The sequence below is a fragment of the Carassius auratus genome, chromosome 8 (genome assembly GCF_003368295.1).
Source record: "Carassius auratus strain Wakin chromosome 8, ASM336829v1, whole genome shotgun sequence".
NCBI classification, from domain to species: Eukaryota; Metazoa; Chordata; class Actinopteri; order Cypriniformes; family Cyprinidae; genus Carassius; species Carassius auratus.
The window spans coordinates 6370432-6387627 of record NC_039250.1 but is presented as its reverse complement, the minus strand read 5'-3'; the positions used below and the strand labels follow the sequence as shown (position 1 = coordinate 6387627).

The 17196-nt window shown below is 36.2% G+C and overlaps 1 protein-coding gene across 4 annotated transcripts in view; it reads right to left on the bottom strand.

Moving 5' to 3' along the window:
• Positions 1 to 1523: 1523 nt before the first annotated feature.
• Positions 1524 to 17196, bottom strand: part of LOC113107106 (zinc finger protein GLIS1-like) — a 75020-nt gene continuing 59347 nt past the window's right edge. For all 4 annotated transcript variants that reach the window (XM_026269328.1, XM_026269327.1, XM_026269329.1 and 1 more), the window contains exons 8-11: positions 16451 to 16607; positions 4868 to 5028; positions 2990 to 3148; positions 1524 to 2364 (exon numbers count right to left, since the gene is read on the bottom strand). In XM_026269328.1, the coding sequence (XP_026125113.1) occupies positions 2231 to 2364; positions 2990 to 3148; positions 4868 to 5028; positions 16451 to 16607 (611 nt within the window). In that variant the 3' untranslated portion in view covers positions 1524 to 2230. The remainder of the gene's footprint in view (positions 2365 to 2989; positions 3149 to 4867; positions 5029 to 16450; positions 16608 to 17196) is intronic.

Sequence of the window (17196 nt, the reverse complement as noted above, 5' to 3'; positions counted from 1 at the left end):
TTTGCTTTACGAGTTGTTTTGAGAAATGCACTTACTGCTTTGCAAATTGTGAGTTTGATTCGAGAAATGTACCAAAGCGACTGTCGTTGCGATAGAACCGAATCGTTTAAATGTTTAATTAATTCAGGAATTCAGGATTTTTTTTAGAAAACGTTATTTAATCATTTTTAAGGACCCACGGACAACCTGGACGCAGGTGATGTGCGCATCTTTCCCGGTAGCACCTCTGGGTGGCACCAGAGGATCACGCATCAGCTCAAGTTTGCCACATGGAAAGAACCTATATGTGGATATAATGCGCATATATGAAACCTATATGCAGTGTATATGCACATATATGCTGCATATATGGGTATATATATACTGCATATATGCTGCATATGTGCGTATATATGCCACATATAGGCAAAATTGAGGTGCATATATTTGCATATACAGTAAATGTAGGTCTCCTGTATTGCTTCTTCATATCCACATATAAGCCCTATACATACAAGATATGTCTTCTATTTAGCTAATGGCAGGATCTGGTCATTTTGTAGCTCATATCTCATTTTTGACTGTCATACACGATGCCTAGCTCATATTTTTTGTTTTGTACTATTTGATTGATCTTGAGTAAATAAATAATGTACATTTCTACATTTTGGACTTTTATTTATGTTGCCTAGCAGCTATGGATTTTAATTTTACTATTATAGGTGAACATATAGATGCATATATACGTGCATATATGTACCTATATAGGTATATGTATGCACATGTGTACATATGTGTGTATTTATATGTGTACATATATGCGTACATATATATGTGTGCATATATATGTACATATAATATAGGAAACCGGCCAATTTTATATATGTCACATATATTAAAAACCTATATCAAAACCTATATTGAAACATATATGTTTTTATAGGTTTTTTCCATGTGGGTTCCACGTCTTGAGTTTTTGATACGTCTTGGTTATGGATTTATTATAAAATGACTACTGTACCAAATTTTCGATTTAAAATAATTATCTTCCATTAGGCAAATTGGCTCAGTGATGTAACTGTTTTAAGTCCGTCCATTGTTGCAATATTTGTCACTTTGTCACTCGCATATTTTTTTACATTCGTGTTTGTCATGGGTTTCGATTGACATGAGAGTGAGTAAATGAAAATAAATCCTTTAAGAATATGTTGCAACAGATTTTCTGAGATGAATGATCCTCATCCTCTCCAAAAGGGGGCAGACTCCACCTAAGAATAGTCTGCAATAGTTTATTATATTACTAAAGTTTTTCCTGCTCAGTTCATTTATATGGCTGGGACTAGTTCCAATAAACTTTTAAAAGTAAAGGTAACATATGTAAATCATTTGCAAAATATCTTGCAATTTGATTCTCCAGTATATTTCATAGTGTTTAAACTGAATTTAATGATATTTGAGTCTGAGGAACACCATATTTATTTAGTTAAACAGTCAACATAATTACCACAGCTCTAAAATATACAATGATGAGCATTAGACCAAAATATTCAAGAGTCATTTATTTTCAGAGATTGAGAATTATTAATATTAAACACTGTACATTTTATACATACGTTGAAGTGTGGTAGATATTAAAGCCATTAACCATTACAAAATAAAGAACTCTGTTTATCTGGGATGATGACAACCAAATGACAAAGCAATACAAACATTTGCAAACATTCACTGACAAAACACAGCAACACTAAATAATTGTTTCCAACACAACAGCCAACAAATCAGAAAGAGAGCTCGGAGAGGGAAATGTGGAACTCATCACTGATGAGCTGTGGTGGTTCTGAAGTTTCTATCAAACCCTTCCAAAGTCACAATAGGATCGGAGCTGACCAGCTGGATTTATTAAGACTAGTGATGCCTTGATGACGACAAGGGACTATCTCATGAGACTTTGAACATATCGTTCAAAACACTGGGAAAAAAGCACAATTTCATAACATCCACAAATAAACACTCCACAACACAATCCCCTCATCATTTAACCTTCATTGCTGTGGAATAGCAGCTTTTTGTGTTGTCAAGGAATCAGATATTTTAGTCCAATTGAGGTGATCCAACTATGCATTTGATGGGAAGAAATATGAATTCTGAGAAAAAAAAAATTCTTGATAGGTTAAAACTGCATAGATAAAGGAAAAGAGAGTTTTGGTCTGAAGGAAGACAATTGTGTTGATTGGCGACAGGTAAGCTGGTCCTATGTTTCTGTGTACACTGAAGACATTTGGCTCAAGCTGCGATCGAAGCCGCCCACCTGAAAGAAAACACTCTCCTCTGTGCCCGGTGAGAACTGGCAACCGGATCCTATGATGTCCGGCACCAAGCTGAAACCTTTGCATTATGAAAAAAAAAGGTAAATATGGAAAAATGTTAAACTTGTATTGAACTCTCAGAAAAAAGAGTGAAAAAAAAGTCCTGTTAGCCCATACAGTAAGTACCCTGAGGTATTAATCATGCTACCAATGTGCACCAATGAAGGGAAGATAAAATTGTCTTTTTGAGGGTACTGGCCAATTTGTGCAGGTTTAAAAAAACACTAAGATGAAATACAACAATAATAATTTGTAAGGTAGTGAAACTGGAGACAAATTGATTGGTAATACGGGAAAGAAAAATGACAAGATGACTACAAGCCAGATCAGTTGAGCTGTTACTAACCATGTTGCCTTTTACTGTTGATGAGCTGAAATGAAGCTATAGTGCCATAATGTATAATGGCAACTGACAAATTTGGCAATGGCAAATTTTCTCAATTTGGAGTCGAGCAAAAGTAGGAAAGACTAAAAGCATTTTATTTTATTATTTCGCACAAGTCACACAAATGTGCAGTGTTTACCGATAGAAAATGACTTGTTTGTGAGCTATGCTTTATACAACGCTAATCTACTGACAATAGGCACATTTTTATGCCCTATTAATTTCACAGAGACTGCACTTTTAGGGGGTATTTGTGTACCTGTGGAAGAGGTGCTGGTGGAACAGCTCATGTGGAAGCCGTTGTGTTGGTTTGTGTTGAAGCTGTGGGACTCTGCAGGTTGATGGCCACCACTGATGGACTGGTCCATTCTGTAGCCGTCGCCGAAATGGAAACAGCTCTGGAAATTGCCCCGGTAATCTGTGAACACATACCCAAACACAAAGTAAAACATCAGAATCAAATGTTTTTCAAATGTGTCTATTTTCTATATGTTCAAAACTTAAACTAGTGACGGCAAAAACCACAGAAAGCCTGCATTCCTGTTTGTATTTCTATTTTTGGACTATTCCCCTGTTTCTCCGGGGTAGCTTCCAGAAGTGTTAAACAAGTAGTCTCTCTCAAATGGGGGTCTTGGATTTGAGGTAGTACACACATGTACATCTGTGTCCTGACAGGGAAGTCGAACATTTTTCTTTCCCAGCAGCTCTTTTGACAGACAGCTGAGCTGTTCTGGACTGGGTGGTTTCAGAGCAAAAAGCTTCCTCTTGTGGTTCCAGGCGTCTCTTTCAGCCCACATGTTCTGGCTGATGCACATAGCACTGCAGACTACGCCAGGACTGAGATTTGCTGAGATTTTTCAACAGGTATATTCCAACAGATCAGGAGTAAAGGCAGGCAAGTGGAACTGAAGGAAATAGTGATTACTAATGTTGTTTTACAATGAAATCAGAATTGAAAATTCTTTTTTTTATTTGATACTGCAGTGTTGCTTATCTTAATATATAATTTCAGTATCTGTACACATAATTTTAACCCTATAAACACTTATTAGACCGAAGCAACTTCTTCAGTTTTTAGAAAAAGCATGTCAAAATGTGAGTATCAAATATAATGCATCAGAATTTTGAAGAATGTTCATTGGTTCATCTCTTAATTACTGCATTGTACTGCATCAGATGTCCATCTTACTTGTTGGCATATCATTATCTGCAACTTCAACAAATTTTATATTCTTTCTCAGTTTTGGCCTCTGAATAAAACAGGTGATTTTTTCATCCTTGAGTATGAGCTCCATATATCCTATATATCATACCATATCAACTATAAATCCCGATGTATCAAATATGATACTCCTCTTTTTTGAATATGTATAAAAGTATAAAAGTCTCTGGCTTCACAGGATTAAAATAGTTAAGTAAAGACAAATCACAATTTCCTTTAAATGCCGACTTCACCTTTTATAACCTCATCTTATTGCTCAGATTTGTGTTAAGTAATGTGGCTTCTTGAAAAGATATGTACTCTGACTTTTCAAAGCAGTCATACTGAACTATAAAGCAGATGAACAAAAATCAAAAATCCTATAGACTACTGAAAGAGGGATCTGAGGAACTCAAATAATCTTAGCAAATGTGCAGTGGGCTCTTTTAATTTTAACCAGTTGGCAACTAACTAACAAACAATCAGAACAACCTAGCAACACATAAAAAAAACAATTCTAAATAACTTAGAAACCACATAACAACACCCTGGCAACCAACCACAACACCCAAGAATCATCGTGGTGACCACCACAAAGAATGGAAAAATCTAGTTTCATATCCACACTGAAAAAATTGGTATAGGATTTACTTTGAAGCAATTTTCACTTTGAAATTGTTAGTAAATTTCACAAAGAATTACAAAGAAGTGCCGAGTAACACACGGAATTAAAATTTTGATGTAAAAAGACTGAAGTAGTATTTTGTTGTAAAATGTGATCCAGTGTTTTCTTTTATTTACTTCCAAAAATACTTTTTTTATTATTTTTTTTCATAACGAGTTTTAAATCAGTCTGAAAGGAGTGCTGGACTTTTGATGTGTGTTAAGACTTTCACCCAATAAAATAAGAGCAAAGAAACACAGAAGGTCTCGTACCCTCAGCTGAAGGCAGGTTGTGGAAGGTGGTGTAGGGTTTATGGTGAGTGTGGAGGTGTTGCTGGCTGGAAGAGGAGTTCTGTTGCTTCTCTAGTGTTGGTGGAGGAGACGTTGTGGCCTTCAGGAGACTGATCCCTGGAGACAGCAAAGCTCCGGATAGCCTGCAAGAGAGAAAGTGAACGGTAACTATTAAGATTAACTTTGGAAGATAAGCAGGCCAAAACAATGCTATAAAATTTCATGTAGAGTATATAATTTAGAGTCCTGTGTATATTACTTTATAGTAACTTTATAGCCTCACCCCATCCTACCTTTAACCCTGAGAAAGATCTGAGAGGATTACCTCAGAAAAATAGTCACATAGCCTAAAGTGATACATTATTTATTTAGTTTATTCATTTATTTTTTATTTACTCTAACATGCTTTATCCTTTTCCAATTCTTGTTAGAATGGAAAGTCAAGAGCCTGGTTTTGATTGCGTACAAGCCTGTTCTTCACTCCAGATGCCACTTATACATAACATGCCCCTGAATTACTGTACACAGTGATGGCTTTGGGGAAGTTATGATAGCTTGCTCATGCTTGCACACAATGGAACAAATAAAGGCTTTGTTAGTGCCATTAGTTGCAGCTGTCACAAGCAAGTCTTCAAATATGCAAAACCAAGTTCCAGCGAGACGTGGAGTGCCAGCCCAATGGCCCTGTGAAGTCGTTCCTGCCCCCTAAGTAAAGGCTCTCTGCCTTTAGTGCACACATCAAAGAGTCATATTCAGAATTTCAGAAATGAACAGAGAACAAAAACAAACTCAAAGAATCGCCTGTTTAAACAAGTATGACAAACAGATGCTAGTTATGGAGAGATATTATGAGGCCATGCAGTTATAATGTAAGATATGGAGGGACAGAGGAAATAAACAAAATTAATGCAATGAATTACTGCCTGTTCATTATCCCTAATGATATATGACATCAGCATTTATAAACATGTTTACTTTTCTTACTTAAATATTAAAGACCTCGTAGAATAAATATTGGGATTTTATTGCTTTTTCAACGGACCTTAAAGCTAAAACCAAAGTCCCTTTAAGGGGTATTCTTTCTCTTTGCTAAAACACATTCACTGTATCAGCTAGTCTACTCCCAAATACTGATAAAGTTCACTTTTAGAAGGTTAACATACTGTACGGTTCAAAGGTTTGCAGTCAGCAAGATTCTTTTTAAACAAATCAATATTTTTATTCTGTAATTACACAATAAATATACACATATAAATGCAGTTCTTTTGAATTTATCAAAGAAATCTGAAAAAAAAAATGTATTGTAGTTTCCACAAAAATATTTGGCAACACAGCTGTTGTCAATATTGGTAATTATAAGAAATGTTTCTTAAGCACCAAAACATCCTATTAGAATGACTTCAGAAGGATCACGTGACACTGAAGACCGGAGTAATGACTTCTGAAAATTCAGTTTTGCCATCAGAGGAATAAATTACATTTTTAAAATATATTCAAGTAGAATTTTTTTTAAAAACTGTAATAATATTTCACAATATTGCTGTTTTTACTGTATTTTTAATCAAATAAATTCAGCCTTGGTGACCATAAGAGGCTTCTTTCCAAGACATTAAAAATACACATTATTATTTACAATATTTCCAGTTTGGAAAAATGCAGCAAAAACATTGATGACTCATCCTGCACTGCACCAATTTCTGTCCAATCAAATGCTCTTGATTGAGAATGTCCCTCCCCCAATATCATGTGCAACCTAGCAGCAAGCAGCCAATGTTTGTTCACTGCTTTTATTCTTTGATATGTCCCATACAAAATACAAAAAAAACAAATAAATTAGCGTTAATTAGGCTAGTGATCTCATGTGAGTGATTTTAAACCTTTTTTATTTTTTTTTATTTTTTTTTAGAAAACACTATTGCTACAAATAACACTTTTTTAAACAAAGGAAACATTTCATGCACCTTTGGAGCATGTACATTTAAACAAACACATTATAAATCACATTTTAATTGCCTTTTGTACTATTGTCCACAGAGTTAAGTCCTAGCAAAGCGCTAATGTAAAACTTGGACTCCAATGAGCTGATAATTCTTTTTTTTATGTTTCAGGCCTCGTGTGGGAGTGATATTTCCCATCGTTCATTTGCCCAGAATCTGATAAGGATTCCTTGGCTGTTACATCTGTTAGACCATTATGTAGTTTTTCACTCTTAGCCAAATTCACATTCCAAGGACTCAGTTTCATCAAAAGAGCATTTAAAAAAAAGACACTTTTTTTTTTTTTACTGTGCTCGGATATAACCCTATGAGTCATGGGGCTCTTCTCAAACAGCCATGTCCTCAAAAGCTTTGCTAACATATTTCACAAGGCATGCAGCAAATATACATTTAGGAATTAGAGGGTTAGCCTGTGTTCGTATGCAGGAAAGCTGTTCGGATCTAGTCGCTGGCTGTGATCTGACATACAGCCATGTGTTTCTGCGGAGAGCACGGCGGCAGCGTTTCCCCTGGGAGATGCTGTCAGCACAAGCTCAGGAAACAGTTATACTGTTCATATTTTTACAAGCAGCCTCTATGTGCAGCTAAAGTGAATCAGGCTATAATCACTGCCAGCTGCAGCTCGCTAAGGCTCCAGGAATGAGGGGAATCTTTCATATGCAAGATTAATCTCTCCCTTCGATATTTACCTTCACTGATCATCTGCTTTCACCTTCGCAAGCTCTTTTTGTGACTACAGCCTGTGTCTCACGTCAAGAGAGACTGCATGGGTGCCGACCAACAGATCATCCAAAAGTTGATATTCATCTTATCTTCAAAAGTGACAGAAAAGCATTTGGCTTGCTCAAGTATGACACTTAAGTCGAACTGGATGTGAATTAATGGATAGACTTTTACACAGTTTTAAAACATTTCTGTTTTTTAAAGAAATTCTAACTATAAATACCATTTGGCTCTTTAATGTATCGCGACAGATCGCATTAGCTCCGTAGTTTAAGCGGCAAGTGGACCGAATTGTTTAATATTTACTAGTTAAAGTATGGAGTAAACATGAATGAACATCAGAAGGTGTCTTGTTTCAACCTCGGAAAGATGTCAATATACACCACTTTTTCAAAAGTTCAAGTCCACCCACATTAATCGACTCCTGTCTGCTTTGTTTGTCGGACAAAGCGGCAGATTCGGCAACTGGGCTGGCTTAAAGTTGGCTTGACGTTGGATGTCTCTAAAGATACATTCGACATTGGTATAGACTTTGCTAACTTCAATAGCATTTGAGGAGATTGCAGTCATTATATGTAATATATATATATATATAATATGATACACAGTACCTGTCATTATTTTCAGCAAAAACATGTAAATTGGGATTTTCGGTCTCAGCAGCAGTAATTCAACACTCAGCAAGACGGGGAATTGAGTCATGCAAAATTGTTCTTATGATTGATTTTTCCTGAGCCTTTTGAATTGGTTATTTTGAGTCAAGAGTGATGGGATAGGAAACTTTGGTCAACTATCTTAAAAAAAGGCAATGAGGATGAGTCGACTTCGGGAACTTCAAAGCATAATGACCTAACCCTTAATAGTTTTCTTGTGGACAAAGTGTTTACAAATGGTATTTCTTCAAAGTAGCAGATTGAGTAATAAAGGCAAAGTGTTTAATACTGACTGTGATTCAGTGAATGTGACTCCATGGGAACATGTTTAAATATCCCAGAGCATCGCTCAGTTGACATGAGTAAGTCCTTACTCAGGACAGCAGACATGATTCAGTGAACATGACTCTTCTGAATATGATTCACTGGACGTGCTCCATGTTAAAGAACATAGTTACTTTACGTCTGGCTCTGAAAGTAACCATCAAAAGGATCAAAGAACTACTGTCTAAATGGGACATAGCAACTTTGACCACAAAAAAAGTAAAGAAAAAAATAACATTAATGTGAACAAACCATTGAGGGTTAGAAGTTAAGTTTACACTGCTGACACGCATTGAAAAGTTACATTTTGGATGATGGAATAATACTGTTATTAAATGCAGGCTGCGAGGCTCATGAAAAGCTCTGTCGTAGTGTCACATTCCAGTTTAAGAGGGGTCAAAGACCTTACAAATCGTGCAACAGAGGTGCTGCTTTGAGGGGTGAGGCAATCCTTATGCTAACAGACACAAATCCTCCAGGATTCGGCTGGAGACAAAATAGATCAAGATGGAGTTTTTTCCCTCACATCCTTTTTGAATGAAGATTCATGAAGAAGAGTCCTCTGTTCTCAGTTTGTCTTGTCTCACCTGTCAGGTTGTGCTCCGCTGGGAGCCGGTATGTATGAGAGAGCGTGGATATCCCCGGTGTCTCACGGTAAGCTCTTCTGATTGAAGAACGAAGTGGCCGCTGACTTGGCACGGGTCGGTGGGAACCTTTCTGGTTTTGGTTAGCAAACTAAAGCCACTCGTGAGAGATCAGGCCCTTACTGATCCAAGCATATTGCTTACTTCTAAACACTCAAAAGCTAAAGTGCTCAAACGCTCAATGCGCAGTCAAGCAGGGAAATTAGTTTAAGATACAATGTATCATTGTAGCTACTGTTTAGATCAGCGGGTGATACAGAAACCTGCTGAAATGGACTCAAGTTCAAGGAATTGTATTATTTATTACTATATTTTATGACACAAAATGATGTTTTATTAACAAAGTTGGGGTACTCTGAGTTAGGGGGGAAATTCTGAGCTCGGAAGCCCTCCCCTCTGACAGCACGCAAAATACGCTTAAGCTTTACTCTGTTTATTATATTTAAGTGTGAACTCATGAATTAGACTTTTATGAGACTAAATATATGCAATGTTGGTCAAAAGTTTAGAATTACTAGGATTTTCTTCACTCTTCAAGTCTCTTATGCTTAAGGCTGGATTCATTTAATAAAAATACAGTAAAAACTAGTATTGTGCGATTTTAGAACTAACTGATATATTTGATTACATATATTACCAATTGGTACTCAATTATTAATAATTGTTCTTATTATCAGTATTGAAAACAGTTTTTGCTGCTAATTTGTTTTAATTATATTTTGTGTAAACCATATAATGTTTTCAGGATTCTTTGATGGAAGGCGGGGCACATTTATTATTTATTATTCATTAATTTTTTTATGTATTTTTGTAACATTATAAATGTATTTGATTTATAAATGATTTTTAATCTTACTTAACCTAAACATTTGAATGGTAATGTATCATGGTTTCGATGTTTTTTTTTTTTTTTTTTTTTTTACATTGATAATATTGAAATATTAAGGATTTATGAAGTATCATGTGACACACTTAAGACTGAAATAATTCAATTTTGTCTTGAGATTAATTACATTTTAAATAAATATATTAAAATTATTAAACTATTTATTTGAAATTGTAATATTTTACAGTATTATGGTTTTACTGTATTTTTGGCAAAAATAATTGCAGCTTTGGTGAGTATAAAAGACTTCTTTCAAAAACATGAAAATCCCACCCCAAATTATTGAGCAGTAGTGAACATATGCATACTCCAATAAAAATATGACATTTTTAATATCTTCTCGTTAATACAAACCTGTTTCTCATTACCATTAAGGTACACCAGGATCGGCTATTCCTAATTTTACTGTAAAACTGTCACCTACAAAACATGTAAATGAAGCCGTTGAGGTGCCAATGCCACCCATTAAGCCCCTCGGCCCTCCAGGCTGGTGAGCACGCTCCTCTGAGCAAAAGCCGAACACTTCTGCCTCCCTCCATCTCAAACTCCACACAACGGAGACCACTAGATGTATTTTCACTGGCATATTTTTTAATATTAGCTTCAGAAAATGACACTAGTATTTGCGAAGTAAAAGGAGTCTAAATGGACCATTTCAGCCAGGGTAAACACATTTAGCAATGAGGTCAGAGGCTGCAGCAGTGGAGTCAAGCAAGTTAGATAATTTTGTCAAAATGTTTAACGTCCTGCTAAACCATTTGGGAAAAACAAGAGCGGCAGCTGCTGTTGACTTTGGCAGCCAAGTGTATACTCTAGGCTTTAAACATGTAAATCAAAATGCTCCATCTTCAAATGTAAGTAGACGTTTCATACCTGGTTAGTTGAAGGTCCTGGCAGAGATGTGGCGTTAGATGGATGGCATAAAGCGTGCTATATGTGCGTATACATTTCTGATCGGGAACCCCAACTCTAATGACTCTCGCAAACAAGAAGACCATTTTCTTAACACTGCGTTGTCAGTGCGACTCTATGGGGAAGTTATGATATTACAGCTGACACTAGACCTACTTGGTGGATAAAATACTACATTTCAAGCTCAACATATGCTCATTACTTCCACAAGAAGTTCATGTCCACCTTCATCTCATGCTTTGTGTGAAGGGTGTGTATAATCTTACGTTTTCTCAGACTTTAACCTTCAGAATCAGTGAAGAGCAGAGTTCTCTATACGCTCGAATATGTCATCGTGACCTTCGGTGCAATTGCATATAGAGTTACACGTGTATCCTCTGAGCTAGTTTCGATCAGCTCTCATTCCTCTCCGAGTAGCAGTAATTGTTTATGGAGCTTTAAAATGTCTCGCTAATTTTCTTGAGCTTTTTCTGCATTCTTTACATGACCTGGAAAAACAGCTCACCTTCCAAAAAGGTTTTAAAGAATGACAACTCACTGCTGCCTGGGCACATTTTATGGATGTTGGAGTATTTTTGCTAGAAATTGACGTATCCAATGGGCTTATGCTAACAAAAACGTCACTTTGATTGAAATTTCAAGCTGGAAAAAAACTCTAATATTTACACATACTAAAAGTGCATTCAAAGTATACATGATTTTGTTTTTCCTGGGAATCAAATGCACAACCTTGGCATTGTTAGCACAATGATTTACCAGTTTAGCAAACAGGAAGAGAAACGGAATTAAAGTACAGCTCATTATTGTTTCAATATGGTCATGTGCAATACAAGCTCTTGAATAAGTTTCTGTTCTAAGATGTGGGTGAAATTAGTTAATTTACTTAACACTGTACTTTTGCTTTTGTTTAACTATGACAAAAAGCACAAAAATCCCATTTAAATCTGATGCTTTGAAAGAACAGATTTGTTCTATTTTTTCTCCTTTTCTCTTTCTCATTTCCAGCAACTCTGTTTGTCACTACACACATTGCACGTCTTGATGACACACTGGATTTGCAGCTCAGGACTTGGCTGGTCCAGAGGGAAATCATGGTTTTTAATGGGAAACAGTCCTGTTAGGGGCATATTAGGCTTCATTGTATTCATCCTTTTGAGTGTTCCAGAACACTAAACACAGCTTCACTCTTAAAGATAAAGATGCTTAAAAGGTTTTTCATTGGGATGTCACAGATGAACCATTTTTGGTTCCAAAAAGAGGCATTGAGTCAAAGGTTCTTTAAAGAATCATCTCCTTCTTACCTTTTTATAATCTGAAGAACCTTCTTTCACCACGAAAAACCTTTTGTAAAGCAGAAAGGTACTTCAGATATTAAATGTTGACCTACTTTATGGAACCATTTAGACAAAAAGGTTCTTCTTTGGCATCGTGAAGCACATGGTCAGATTTAACAATGGACTTGAGTGGGCTGCAGCCCATGGGCCCCCGCATTTACCCCTATATTTTTGTTTTATTTGTTCGCTACACGCCATTTAGAATTCAGTTGCATTTCCACTGCACACACAAGCAGTGTTGCCAAATCCACGGTTTCGCCATGGAAATGGGCTACTTTAACACTATTTTTTCATGTCAGCAGGTTTAAGCATAGGCACTAAAGGAAATGGACACAGCGACCCTATTGGATTCAAGTCAATTAGAAGCACGCACTTCCAGGGGGTCGAGCTTACTGTGCAGACTCAAATTGAGCTTGATGACTTAGATGTGATGTGAGCAACCTGTCTGACAATTGTAAGTCTTCTAATAGCTGTGCCAAGAGAAATCTGAATCACCCACTGAATCTTGCAGAGACGGCGAGCGTGAACAGGAACAGGAGCCTCATAGACAGTAAAAGATTGTCTGCGAGCTTCTCCTCCTGTCCATACGGTAATTTCTCTACTGTGCGACAGAGTGTCGCAGGTTATGATGCAATCATTAGCCTATTTTTACAAAAACTGCTTCTAAGGGCCCATAACGTAAGACACAAGGTAATTGAGCCTTTTATACATTTTCGTGTTTCTTTAGAAATAATTAATGGACAAATTGAGTGTTTAAATGCCTCAGATGTAAAGTTATTCATTGTTAAAGTGATCGCAAAATGAATGGTAGTCAATGGAATGCTAACAGCAGGTGGGGGTCCGCTAGCCAATGGCGGCGCCCAGGGCTATTTCAATAAAATATGAAACCCAGCCCCCCTGGGTTTAAGCGCCACAAAAACGTGATATTTGGCCCTTAAATTTTTACCAGGGAACCACATTGAAATAAGATTGGGATAGTTTAGGCTAGTTTTTGGTAGCAATTGGGTTAGTTTTGTTGTGAAAGCCTGGCAACCCTGCATGCGAGATCTAAATGGGCCAACCAAACCTACAGCTCACAACTACAACCTTTGAGGCCACAATCAAACAGCATAAAATCGCGATTGGTTTGTTATCACATGGCTACTTCAGCTCCATTATAGCCCCAAAGAGCGCACATTTATAAAGATAATTATTCATTCTCAAATGTTCACACCTCATTTCTTTACAGAGGATGGTTTTATATTACAATGTTCCACTAAATTATGCGATCATCTGATGAGTTTTGAGCACTCTCTCTTGTCTTACTGCCATTAGACATAGTGGGGAAGATATATGAAAAATGATTCTACATAAAAAAAATGTGTTTTTATAACATAGCTATGCAGCTTTTTAAACGAATCGTTTACAACGTTTAACGTTTATAATACTAATAAGCCAACATCTGTGGCTGTTTTTTTTTTTACTATTTTTTTTATAGTTATTTCAGGGTTTTGCTCTCTCAACTGAGAGAACAAATCCTGTTTATTATATTATAATGAATATTTAATATTACATTTAAACTTTGACTATAGCCTAGACATGTTGCATATGAATTGTTCTGTTTATGAACCTCAAAGCATGTTTGTGCATTTTGTGTTACTCCATAATGATGTTCTATCTGAGGGCATTTGTAGTGTAGGTATAGGGCCAAACATAATTTTTAAGAGTGTTGAGGACAGAGAGTAACAGAGGTGCACTCCAAAATCTTTTTTGGCAACACAGTTCTGCTTTAATTACAAAGCACTGACACAGAGTTGGTTTATGTTGTGTTAGGGTGACAAGGGAAGAGTGCAGCCACATGGATCAAATGCGTCGTAGGGTGTGTGTTTTAGGAGCGTGTTACAATGAAAACAAAAGCTCTGTATGGACAAGGGAAAAATCTGCCGGTGGTGCTTTGGATGGTAAATAAATCCAGGCCCCTAAATCAATATGGTTCATACACACAGTGAAAAACCCATTAGACAGCACACATTACCAAAGAAAATCTCCTGTTATGAGAAAAACCTTGTAATAGTAACAAGATCTCGACGTGACTAGTTATTCCAAAGCAATTTGATGACATCAAAAAGCAAACGTGCATTTTGTAGTTATTATATTTTGAAATAAAAAACTTATTATTCAGTGTGTTTTTCAGAGTCTCTTTCTGCTAGTTACATTGTTACACCAGTAAGTGGCTACAAAAGATTGTCTCTACAAACAAGTCAATGAATCGACACATCTAATTCTTTCTAAAACAGATTACTTCAGAAATGAAAGAACTGACTGTTTTCATGAGTGAGTCAATAAAACATTCCTTCAACCAATTAGTTACACCAACACATTAGTAAAACACCAGAAAATACTCAATGATTCATTCAAATGACTGACTTATTCAGCAATTGAATACTTGAGTACAAATTACTATTTGTACTATATCTATTATGGCAAAAATAGTATGAGTAATATGCTAGTATCCCATTCTGAATTCAGCCACTGATTCATTTCAGAAAGAAAGAAGTGACTGTCTTTATGAATGAGTTAATAAAACATTCCTTTAACCAGTTAGTTCAAAACATTGATTTATACCAGAATAATAATTGATTATAAATAATTAATTTATAATTTTAATCAATTAATAATTTACTCAGTTACTCATTCAAATGACTGATTTATTCAGTTATTTGTCAAAAACAGTGTTTGAATTGAGAAAAAAAATACATTCTAGTGACCTACTATTTGTATTATACATTTACATGGCAAAAATAATATTTATTCTGAATTTAGCCATGGGTTCATTCCAGAAAGAAAAAAGTGACCGGTCTTTGTTCAAAAGAATCATAGAAGAACATGCATTCGCTCAGGAATGAAACAAGTGAAAATCTAGTAATAAGTGAGTGAGTCCATTAATAATTTACTCAATAATTAATTCAAAATCACTCATTCATGCCAGACTGAAATCAATGAATCATTATCCATTCATTCAAAAACAGAGGCTTAATTCAGCATACCACTTAATAGTTGTAGGGCTTATACATGTTTTATGGCCAAAACAGTTAGAGCTGTGAGCTATTCTGAATTCTACCACTGATTTTTCCAAAGTGAAAAAAAGTGACCCTGTCTTTATGAGTGAAGCATATTATTCATTTAAAAACATGGATTCATTTAGGAATGAAACAAGTGAAAATCATTATTTGCATTAATAAATCACTACGTCAACCATTTACTTCAAAATATTGATTTAGACCAGAAAAGTCTCTTTATGAGTGAGTTAATTAATAATTTACTCAATGATTCATTCAAATTACTGATTTATTCAGAAATTGATCCAAAACAGTGGATGCATATAGCATACAATTTAATAATTGTACTATTTGAAATATGTCTTCAGTTGGCAAAAACAGTAAGAGTTGAATGCTAGTCCTATTCTGTATTCAGCCACCGATTCATTCCAAAAGAAAAAAGTGACCCTGACTTTATAAATTATTCAAAAGATCCATTCCGAAACAAAGATTCATTCAGGAATGAAACAAGTGATTATCTTTATAAGTGACTCAATGAATAATTTTCTGTGACTAGTTCAAAACTACTTATTCATGCCAGATTGAAACAAGTCTATCTTTAAGAGTGAATCAATGAATCATTAACTTAATGATTCGTTCAAAAACAATGGCTTAATTCAGCATTCTATTTAGTGCTACTCTGAATTCAGTCAACTGACTGTCATTATGAGTGAGTCCAATACACTAAACTGATTCACTGAAACTGATTCATTCAGGATGAAACAAGTGACTACTGAGTGAATCATTATAGAATTACTTTTTAATCAGACTAAACAACAACATTTCCTCATCATTCATTTCTCATTTTGTCAGACATCTCAGATTTTTCACAGAGCATATCACAATGCATGGTGGGACAGCCTTTCTGTTACAGCTCACTCTTGTGCGTGTAACTTTGCCTACAGTGATATCTGTTACTGTGATGACAAACGTCATCTACATTGATCTCATCCAACCTGCATATATGTCAGAGCAACTGGGAGTAAACGTGATGCTCAGAGGGTTAGGTACTCACCCTTCCCGGGTGTTCTCGAGGCCAGACAGCGGGGAGAGATGGTGGGGGCTTCCAATGTTGCGGTCCAGGCGGGGCTGCCTGGGGGGCAGGTCAGGTCCAGAAGAGAGCAACTCAAGTGGGGCTCCATTGTGTGTCGTGCTGGAGCCGGCGTACAGGCCTGGAAGACAAACAAAACTAATGCGCAAAACATGCCTGATAAACCTCAAGGAGCCTTCAAGTACGGCACATTGACCAAATTAAATCTCCACAAAACAGCCCTTAATGGCAACAAGCACTTGTTATGACAACACAAACTCACCACGGCCCTTTTGGATGAAATTAAATGTTCCTGTTCTGTGCTGTGCTGTTAGCAATTTACTGTACATGATTTATGTTGCCGTGCAGCATGGATTTGATTGACTGTTGCTGTTTTGAACGTGACATCTTTGACAGATCGGTTCAATTTTAATGGAATGGTAGAACTAATAAGTAGAGACAGATCTACTTGAAGCTACTTGTATTGAAATGAAAGGAATAGGTAGGCTGGATCTTTAGCCAAGGACACATAACCTTGAAGCAAAAAACTGTGGACACATCAACTTCATCTGCAGTTTATAATGGAAATAACAGTGTAGATCAGAGCTCCAACTGTTCCAAATGTCATCCCACCATAGATTATACTACTGTACGCAAACCGGGCCAGATGAAAATGATAGTCGCTTGTTCCGCAAAGGGGCTTCTACCGTCCCCAGGCTTCTTGTGTAGCT